We start from the raw sequence: 9,929 nt of genomic DNA, 5'->3' as shown, positions 1-9,929 counted from the left end.
GGGCGCCCGCGCTTCACTTGCCCGCTTTCTGTGCCTTCTGCGCCGACTTGGTGACCTTGCCGGCCCCGCCGCTCTTCTTCTCCACGTTCTTGATGACGCCCACGGCCACCGTCTGCCGCATGTCGCGCACGGCGAAGCGGCCTGCGGGGAGAGTGGCGTTAGGCCCCGCCCCGCCGGGTGCCTTGCGCAAGCGCACTCGATGTGCGCAGCATCCTCCCAGCCCGGCGTCCGCCCCGCCGGGATACAGGGCGCAGGCGCACTCGGTGCGCGCAGCATCCTCCCCACCGCTAGACCGCGCTTATCAACGCCCGTCCCAATCCTCGCGGGCTCCTCTCTGCGCCTGCGTTTCCAGGCGGGGCGCCGAGAGCACCTAATGCCTGTGAAGCTCTCGGCTCCTTACTCCTCATCAGCACGCAGGAGTTGCCCCAAGGCTTCACTGGAGGATTAAATGACACATCATAGGGCCAGGAGTACATCCTGTTAGCTGTTGTGATGAGGCCGGCGTCAGCAGGGCAGCTCTGCACACGGGAGCTCCCAGTATGGGTCTGTGGGCCGGCCACTTTAGGTGGGCCAGCTGGGGTCCAGCGGGAAGTCCTAATTCTGCCACTGGACTAGTGGTGGGCCTTGAGCAAGTCACTTAAGGGGATGTGCAAAGGGTACCATCCCACTTGCAGTCAATGGGATGGAGCCTGTGGGGCTCTCAGAAAAGCATGCCATACTAACAGAGTCCCCCCATGGCCCTCCGCCCTCAGCCTGTGCAGCCCTCAACCCCAGGCTGCACCTGGCCAATCCTGGACCCCCAGCTCACCGAGAGGCGGGTACTGGGAGAAGCTCTCCACACACATAGGCTTTCCCGGGACCATCTCCACAATGGCCGCATCGCCGGACTTCAGGGACTTGGGGTTGTCCTCCAGCTTCTTGCCAGAGCGCCGGTCAATCTTTTCCTTCAGCTCCGCAAACTTGCAGGCGATGTGGGCCGTGTGGCAGTCAATGACCGGTGAGTAGCCAGCACTAATCTGCCCAGGGTGGTTCAGGATGATGACCTGAGGGCAGAGTCACATGCAGGGTCAGGTGCACCCAGACCCGGCCCACCCACAGTGGCACTGAAGGTGGGCACCAAGCCTGGCTGGGGGCTCCACTCACAGAGCCCACCACTGGTCCCAGGGAGGACCCACCTCCCCTAGACTGAGGACTCCTCATTGAATACCTGGCAAACCAAGAGAGCAGCAAGTTCACTGTCTGAAAGGGTGGGGGCACTGCATATACTGCCACCCCGGGCCAGGACAAAGGTAAGGGAATAGCAACATTGGACCTCAACCCTTGTGCTTCAGTTACAGCTCAATACAGCCACATGTTTTAAATTGTCCTATAAAGAGGCAATCAAAGACAGTGCAATGAAAAAATGGAGAAAATAAAACTATCACAGAAGTGTCTCAGGCAGGAATCAGTAAAAGCATTTTTCAGGAAAAAGATTGGCCCTCAAAAACTGGAGGTTCCACCCGTTGTGACCAGCAGACCCAGGGCTGCACACGCGGGTCGGAGTGCAAGGCCTGGGACTGGCACTGCTTCATGCTTCCTGCCGGGGACCTGGTACCCCGATTGAGCCCCTCATCTGTGAGATGGGGTCTGCCTTCTCCCAGGACCAGAAGTGGGCAAAAGTGCTCGGCCAGCCCTGTTCCTGCTGGGGGCAGGAGTACCCCGCCCGCCCTCTGCCCCACCAACCTGGGAGGTGAACTGGGCGGCCTCCTGTGGTGGGTCCGACTTGCTGTCCCCACACACGTTGCCCCGGCGGATGTCCTTGACGGACACGTTCTTCACGTTGAAGCCGACGTTGTCGCCGGGCAGGGCCTCGCTCAGTGCCTCGTGGTGCATCTCCACCGACTTCACCTCCGTGGTGATGTTTACGGGCGCGAAGGTCACCACCATGCCAGGGCGCAGGATGCCTGTCTCCACACGGCCCACAGGCACCGTGCCAATACCTGGACCAGAGGGGGCTGTGAGGGCCTGCAGGGGCCAGGCAAGGGGCAGGACATTCTAGGGGGATGGAAAAGCTCTGGCCTCGGCCTCCCTGGCAGGGCTGGAGGACGTGGCCATGTGGAGGGTGCGGGGACCACGGGCAATCCTGGGGAGGTTCAGACGAGAGAGGAGCCCCCCGACCCTGCAGCTGGTAAATAAAGGACTAAAAGAGAGGAACTCAGGGACAAGAGAGCAAGGACAAGAGGCTCTCTGGGCCAGGGACCCCACGCCTGCAGCCGGCAGCAGCTGTCCCCATGGAAAGAGCACTGTGGGGGCCCCTCCTCGCTGTGAGGACGCGCCTCCCGGCTACAGCAGCCGCAGCAGGGCGAGACGGGGGCCTACTCCACCTGCAAGCCCCTGGGACCGTCCTGCGTGGGGCTCGGGGTCCTAAGGTTGCCGTCAGGAAACAGTGTTTGTGCCACAGACCTCTCGGGGGTCTGAGGTCTCGCCTCCTCGGGCGCTGACAGAAACTGACCATGGTGTGTCCTCTGTGCTGGGGTGAGGGCGACACCCCAAGCTTCATAAGGCCCCATCGGTACTCTCCCTGCAGATCCCACACTGGCTTGAGGTTTCTGTTTCCTGCCATGAGCAGCTTTTCCCATTCCTCGACTGTCTGCCCACGGACTGGCAGCCTCCCGAGGAGGGGCATGTGTGAGTCACCCTGGAGCCCCCAGCTCTGAACAGAGGGCTGAACACTGACTTGGAGAGAAGGAGACCCTGGTGAAGGCTGGACAGACAGATGGATGGGGGGAAGGGTAAATGGGCCCCAGAAAGTATGCGGCGTGGGAGGGGAGGTGGAAATAGCACAAGTCTGCTGGACCAGGACCCGGATGTCAGGAGAGGGGGCCAGGGGCAGAGCCAGCTGGGGAGGGGCAACGGGGGCAGGACTGCGGGTGGATGGGGGAGAGGCAGGGCACCCGCACCCCTCACTCACCTCCAATCTTGTACACATCCTGCAGCGGCAGGCGCAGGGGCTTGTCGGTGGGGCGCGTGGGGGGCAGGATGGTGTCCAGGGCCTCCAGCAGGGACACACCACTGGCGTTGCCCTCCTTGCGCTCCACTTTCCAGCCCTTGAACCACGGCATCTGCAGGGGGAAGAAGCCCAGTGGTAGAGCCTGTAGTGGATGGAATTGTGTCCCCAAAAATATGTGTTATAAATCCTAACCTCTATGCCTGTGGTTATGATCTCACTTGGGAATGGATTCTTTGTGATGTTTATTAATATACAGTGTATCTTAAATCAATCTCTTTTGAGATATAAAAGAGATTAAACAAGCAAGCGAACGTAGCAGAGATGGGGAAGAGAGATGCCAGGCCACATGGAGGTCGCCCAGGAACAGCAGCTCAAAAGAGACAAGGACCTTCCTCCACAGCCGACAGAGAGAGAAAGCCTTCCCCTAGAGCCGGCGCCCTGAATTTGGACTTCTAGCCTCCTAAACTGTGAGAAAATGAATTTCTGTTTGTTAAAGTCAGCCACTTGTGGAATTTCTGTTATAGCAGCACTAGGTAACTGAAACAAGCCCTCAGACACCCACCCACCCCTCCAGAGGCCTATCAGGGTGCCGACCCCCGGTGAGGGCCCCCAGTGCTCGGGCCTCTGGCATCTCCAGGAATCGGAGGTGTCTGACCTGGGGGAGGGGCCTGAATGGGAAGGGGCCGCAGCCCCCTCCGCCGACTACTTGCCTGACTGACGACTGACTTACACAGGTCTTCCCTGTCGCCTATTCTCTGGTCCTAACTCCCCAGCCCCGCCCCCCGACCTCACAATCACAACAGCACCCAGACCCCCAACATTGTCATATGAAAGGGGGGCTCACCTTGGGCCAGACCCAGCCCGGACTGGGGCTCCACGGGGGAGGGCAGCCCTGACAGATCGCCCTGCCCCAGCCCTTGGCCCTGCAGCTTCCAGCCTCTCCCCTGGGCAGGCAAGCCACAGGAGCAGGAAGGACCCAAGGGTGGTCAGGACTGGGCCAGGGCAGATAAAGCCCAGCCTGTGAAGCCATGTCTGCAAGCTCAGCTGACCCCTCACTGCCCAGGGCTCCCCGTGAGCAGACCCAGGCACATTCCCGTGCCAAAACCCACCGGCCCAGCTGCCCCAGACCAGAAGGGGCGACGGGCAGCACTGCACCGAGGGCAACTCCCTGGGATGGGGGTCCTTCTGCCCTACTCTTCACAGCCTAATCCTAGACACCCGGGACACCCCAGGTCAAGCAGGGGCTCCTGTGAGCATCGGTGGGGGGGGCACCATCCAGTAGGTGGGGAGGGCCCCTGTGGGGCCTAGGAGTCTCGGGGGAGGGCGGCAGAGGGTGGAGCCGGTGTCTGTCAGATCCCAGGAGGGAAACCGAGCCACAAGTAAACAACACTCATCCATCAGAGCTGCCCTCGCCGCCGCCCCCCCCCGCCTCAGCTCTGCCCTGAGACGGCAGGACTTGGGGTCTCAGGGGCCTGGCTTAGTCCCCCGGCTCTCTCCAGGGACCCATGCCACAGCTTCCCACACACACCGCATCCCTCAGCCAGGACACTTCAGTGCTGACCAGGCGAGGGGTGGCCTTGCCTAACAGGGCCCTCAGCATGAGGGTTCAGGCTCCAGAAAGTGCAGAACAGACCGGAGCTGCCCCATCATCTCTGTCAGGTCAGAATCTCGGACACGGGTGGCCGGAGCCATGAGCCCACCGATTCACCAGCCGGGAGCCAGAGCCTGAAGCTGAGGAGGCCTCGGACCCCTGGCCAGCCCAGGACCCCAGGAACGGGGGCACATCCTGGAGGTGGGCCCACTCCCCTAGGGAGGCAGACCCCCATGGCCCCCGCCTGCTGCCCTGCCTGAGGTGTCCCGGGCTGTGACAGTGGACAGGGGGATAGGGAAAGTGACCCCATGGTGGGCAACTCCTGGAGACGAAGCTGCCCCTGCAGGCATCAGGCTAGGGGAGCAGCCCTGACTAGAGAAGGGGTCTTGAAGGCCCTGCCTGCCCCATGGGGGCTGCTCTGAAGCAGCGAAGCCCCCAGTCCCGAGGAGGCTCTGAGCCCCGTGGGGGCTGATTTCTACCCTTGTACAGGGAAGGGAAAGCCTGGCTGGATCGGGGGAGTCTGCGGATAGCAGGGACCCTGACCCCCGCTCAGCTGGGCTGTCCCCACCCACCCCCACCCTGCCGGGCACTCACGTTGGGGGAGGGCTCCAGCATGTTGTCACCGTGCCAGCCAGAGATGGGCACAAAGGGGACGGTGCCTGGGTTGTAGCCGATCTTCTTGATGTAGGCGCTGACCTCCTTGACAATCTCGTCATAGCGCTTCTCGCTGTAGGGCGGCTCCGTGGAGTCCATCTTGTTGATGCCCACGATGAGCTGCTTCACGCCCAGGGTGTAAGCCAGCAGGGCGTGCTCCCGCGTCTGCCCGTTCTTGGAGATGCCAGCCTCAAACTCTCCCACGCCCGCAGCCACGATCAGCACTGCGCAGTCAGCCTGCCACAAGTTGGGCAGGTAAGCCCACGGGCGGGTGAGCCACCACCCAGGGGAGGGGCCGGGGAGCTCCAACCTCAGGGCGGCAGCAGTGGCTCGGCCCCCAGCAGACCCAGCTCCACCCCGGCTCCACGCCCAGTGGGCTGTGTGGCATTGGAAAGGTCACTCAGCCTCTCCAGCTCGGTCCCCTCACCTGCCAGCTGCAAGTGTCCCGGAGAAATCGTGAGGAGAAAACATGGTTTTAGTTGTATAAGCACTTTGGAGAGCCTGACACCCCAAGGAAATGCAGGAGATTGTTGCCGGTTCTCATACTGCCTCCTGCATGGGCTGTGTGTGGGTGCCTGTGTCCGTCTGTCTGTGAGTGCCTGTGTCTGTCTGTGTGGGCGCCTGTGTCCGTCTGTCTGTGTGGGTGCCTGTGTCCGTCTGTCTGTGAGAGTGCCTGTGTCTGTCTGTGTGGGAGCCTGTGTCCGTCTGTCTGTGTGGGAGCCCGTGTCCGTCTGTCTGTGAGAGTGCCTGTGTCTGTGTGGGAGCCTGTGTCCGTCTGTCTATGTGGGTGCCTGTGTCCGTCTGTCTGCGAGGATGCCTGTGTCCGTCTGTCTCGTGGGTGCCCCCATCTCTATGTCCGTCTGTCCGTGAAGGGGCCATGTCAGTGTGTCCAGCGCAGCCACATCAGTCCACTCTGTACTGTGTCCCTGACAGCAGCTGGTGTCCAGCTGTTTGTCCTTCTGTCGATGCCTGGCTGAGGCACTGCGGCACTTCATCACTTCTTTGGGCTTGTTGCCAGGTGGGCTGGGGCAGCTGACCACCCAGCGCAGGGGAGACCTAGCTGTTCCCAGAGGACTCCAGGTCCCCCCACCGGGTGGCTGTGGCGGCTCGGCCCTTGCTGCCCCACACATCCCCCCACCCACCTGGGATGTGCCAGTGATCATGTTCTTGATGAAGTCGCGGTGGCCCGGGGCGTCGATGATGGTGATGTAGTACTTGGTGGTCTCGAACTTCCACAGGGAGATGTCGATGGTGATGCCGCGCTCACGCTCTGCCTTCAGCTTGTCTAGCACCCAGGCGTACTTGAAGGAACCCTTCCCCATCTGGAGAGAGCAGGGCAGGGGCACTCAGAGGCCCCACCGGGCAGCCCAGGCCTGCGGCCACTTCCCACCCACTGCAGCTGCCCCCCCACCTGGCTGCGGGAGCCACCCTGGGGCCCTGGAAGCAGCTCATACAGCAGAGACTCCCCCCCATGAAAACAGGCTCCAATCTCACTCTGCCCCCTGCTTGGACCCCATGACTGCAGCCCCCCGGAACAAGAGAGCTAACTTAGGGACCCCCGAGGGACATCCCCACCTAGTGTTCCCAGACCTGACCAGGCCCAGATCCACCATCCCTGCCCCCGCTGTGTCCAACAGGCCGCACCATTTCCTACGTCCACCAGTAGGTGGCGTGAGGGCCCGGAACCTGCCTTGAGAGGAGACACCAGCTGGGATTAACCCCCTCCCCTGGCTGCCGGGACCCCCACCCACAAGACCCACAATGCCTCAGGATGTCTCAGGCTGTTGGATAACCTCTCTGCGTTATTGAAAAAGAAAACTGGGAGGAGGTCGCACCAAAGGGGCCGGCTTTCCAGCTCTTTCTACAGCCAGCGAGGGCCCCCAAATAGCTTTGAGGCTCCCACCCCTGCCCTGCTTGCTCAGGAGACTCCGAGAGTCTCCCCAGATACCAGGCCAGGCCTACCCTCTGCAAAGATCTGGGCCTGGGGGCTGCTGAGACAGACTCCCCATCGCCTTCACCAAGCTCCCTGCTAGGCCTCCTGTGGACAGACCTCTACCCCCAGGGAAGCCACCCAGCCTGGAGGGGCGGGCCAGACGATCCCAGGGCCAGTGGGCCGGATTAGACGCCCTCCAAACACCCTCTGCTGCTCTCCCTGCAGCCACAGGAAGGAGTGACGCAGCTGTTTGGGCCCCCCACAGAGGCATGTAGCTCAGAGCACCCCACCTGGGCAGGGGCCCAACCCAGACCAGCGACACCTCGTCCAGCCCCTCTATCACCCGGTGAGAGCCTTCGGTGGTTCTCCCAGACATGGGCTTCACCCAGGCTCAGGGCTGGGGGCGGCCACCAAGAGCGGAGAAACCCCCACTACACAGCCACTTCCCAGCCAAGGGTCTCAGCCACGCTGAGAGGCAGACCACCAGCTAACGGCCCCTCATCCTCTCCAGGGCAACCAGGACCCCACTGAAGGCGCCCGCCACCAGTCCTGCCCGGGAAAATGGAGTTGGTGGCCGGCTGCCCATCAATCAGCTATTAATAGCGGCCAGAGAGCCCTTGGCCCTGGTGGCAGGGACAAGTGAGGGCAGCCCCACCTCCAGCCCCGCTTGTCCGTGGGGGTGCAGAAGCCCAAGCCCTGGGAGCACAGGATGCGGCTCAAGGTCCCCCTGGTCCCACGAGCAGAGCGCTCTGAGCCCTGCTGCCCACACACGGAGGGCAGAACGCTGTGACCAGGCCATGTCCTCCATTGTGGGGCGAACCAGGTGCATGCTCAGAGCCTCCCCGCCCCCCAGCCTCTGGGAAGAGAATCCCTCAAGCCTCATGTCCTCTGGGCCTGGAGGAGGTAGCCTGAGCCAGGCACAAGGCTCAGGAGCAAAGGTGGGAGAGACAGACCCCCGTCGGCTCACCTCGGCTGCCTCCTTCTCAAACTTCTCAATGGTCCTCTTGTCAATGCCCCCGCATTTGTAGATGAGGTGGCCAGTTGTGGTGGACTTGCCCGAGTCCACGTGGCCGATGACCACGATGTTGATGTGGGTCTTCTCCTTGCCCATTCTGCCCGGGGTGTGGGGGGCTGGCACCACCTGGGGCCTGACTCGGGGTGAGGGGTGACTGCGGAGTGGTGCTTCTATGGGGCTGGAGAGGGGAGACGGGGGCCTCAGGTGAGAGCCCAGAAAAGATACTGCCCTGGCGCATGTGGGGGCACAGTACCTGCCCACACCCCTTGCCCCAAGTAGACCATGCCTGGCGGGCCAGATGGGCCGTGTACCCCCCACTCATCACTTTGACCCAATGGCTGTAAGTGTCTGGGCGTCGGTGCCCACAGACACCAGCCCCGTGACAAAGGATGTTAACCCCCATCCGGAGAGATGAGGAAAGGCCAGGCTGCGTGAGCCCTATGCCCGACCCAGCGTCACCAGGGAGCCTGGTAGATGAGTCACCAACGGCTCTCTGAGGCTCTGTCCCCACTGTCTCTCCCCCATCCCTCCGTGAAGATGGTGATCGGCACTCCCCACTCCCCACTCCCCTCCGCAAGCAGGGATGGCGCCATCTTCTCTCCATCCTGCTTGGCGGCGAGGCACCGGGGAGGAGGGGGCAACGCAGGCTGGGCAGGGGCTCCGACAGGAGCCCTGCCTGCCAGGATTAGGGGCCCAGAACAGCCCTGCCCTCCTCTGGATCTGGGCTGGGGTCAGGCAGCAGGGTGCGGTGGGGACCCCATTCTGGCCAGAGGAGGGTCTGGCTCCAGCAGCCAAACACATCAGGTGCCGGATGCAGATGCCTCCAGCCGGTGGGAAGCGAGAGCTGGGGGCCAGGCCTGTCCCCCACCCTGGTCAGGGGCCTGGGTCACAGCTCTGCCCCTTCCTGGCTGCGCTGCTATCTGAGGTCAGCGGAGAAGCAGCCTCCCAGGAGAGGACAGGCGGCTGGGGGAGGGGAAGAGGCATGCATGGCCAGCACCCTGCGGCATGGATAGCTAGGTGGATACGGCCAGGGTCGGCAGGGGTGGGGGCAGGGTAGCCAGGTCCCCAGCTCACCGCCTTCCCCTCCCCAGCTTCCTCTCCTGGACACCCCCAGCACCCACCCCTGCTATCCCCCAGCACCGACGACCCTGGCCCCAAGCACGCAGGGCCCGGTCGCTCCCAAGGTCACGGCTGCAGGGCGGTGGCCTCAGCCCAGGAGACCAGCCCCCGTCATAGCCCTCCGCTGAGTAAACAAACGCTCGTGGTCCCCCCAGCCCGGCCGCTCGAAGGGGGTCCGAGCGCCATGCAGGGTTGGGGTGCTCGGGGTGGGCGGCCAGTGTCCGCAGGTCCAGCAGCGCAGCCCAGCGAGACGCCCCGGCCCGGCCCCTCTCTGCCCCCAGGACCCATCCCCGGGGAGGCGATCATCTGCGGGAAGCCGGGGCGCGGGTGGGGGCCCCCCAAGGCCGAGCGTCCTTACCCGGAGCCGCGGTCTCAGCCAGAGGGACTGGCGACGCCGGCGCCGGGGGTTTTATCTCTCCCGGACGGGGTCCACCTATCGACGGTGCGGCGCAGTGCACCGCGCCCCTGCAGTACGGCACTGCGGTACGCGGGGCGGGGCGCAGGCGCGGGGTGCAGGCGCGGGCGGCTGGCCCACGGGCGGGCGCGGGAGGGAGGATGGGCGGGAGCTGGCCACAAAGGCGCGGAGAGGCAGACGCACGGAGGGAGCGCTGCGGAGAAGAGAAGGGTC

The 9,929-nt window shown here is 63.5% G+C and overlaps 1 protein-coding gene across 1 annotated transcript; it reads right to left on the bottom strand.

The window, feature by feature from the left end:
- Window positions 1-13: 13 nt before the first annotated feature.
- On the bottom strand, window positions 14-9,685 carry EEF1A2 (eukaryotic translation elongation factor 1 alpha 2). The gene is made up of 8 exons (XM_004370174.2): window positions 9,660-9,685; window positions 8,135-8,360; window positions 6,377-6,556; window positions 5,175-5,471; window positions 2,951-3,101; window positions 1,723-1,979; window positions 809-1,043; window positions 14-141 (listed from the first exon to the last, which is right to left on the bottom strand). Exons 2-8 carry the CDS (start codon window positions 8,276-8,278, stop codon window positions 14-16), a joined length of 1,392 nt encoding a protein of 463 aa, XP_004370231.1. The 5' UTR covers window positions 8,279-8,360; window positions 9,660-9,685.
- Window positions 9,686-9,929: the final 244 nt, after the last annotated feature.

The sequence above is a fragment of the Trichechus manatus genome, unplaced genomic scaffold, assembly GCF_000243295.1.
Source record: "Trichechus manatus latirostris isolate Lorelei unplaced genomic scaffold, TriManLat1.0 scaffold00008, whole genome shotgun sequence".
NCBI classification, from domain to species: Eukaryota; Metazoa; Chordata; class Mammalia; order Sirenia; family Trichechidae; genus Trichechus; species Trichechus manatus.
Note: the sequence above shows the minus strand (reverse complement) of the source record. Positions and strands in the feature narration are given on the sequence as shown.

Bases quoted from the DNA above. Each gene is read 5' to 3' on its own strand.
- EEF1A2 (XM_004370174.2), bottom strand. From the start codon at position 8,278: ATGGGCAAGGAGAAGACCCACATCAACATCGTGGTCATCGGCCACGTG. The intron at 3,102-5,174 runs GTGAGTGCCCGG...TTCCCCCTGCAG, and splicing joins TGCTGGAGCCCTCCCCCAAC to ATGCCGTGGTTCAAGGGCTG. The intron at 142-808 runs GTGAGCTGGGGG...CTCTCCCCGCAG, and splicing joins CTCCCAGTACCCGCCTCTCG to GCCGCTTCGCCGTGCGCGAC.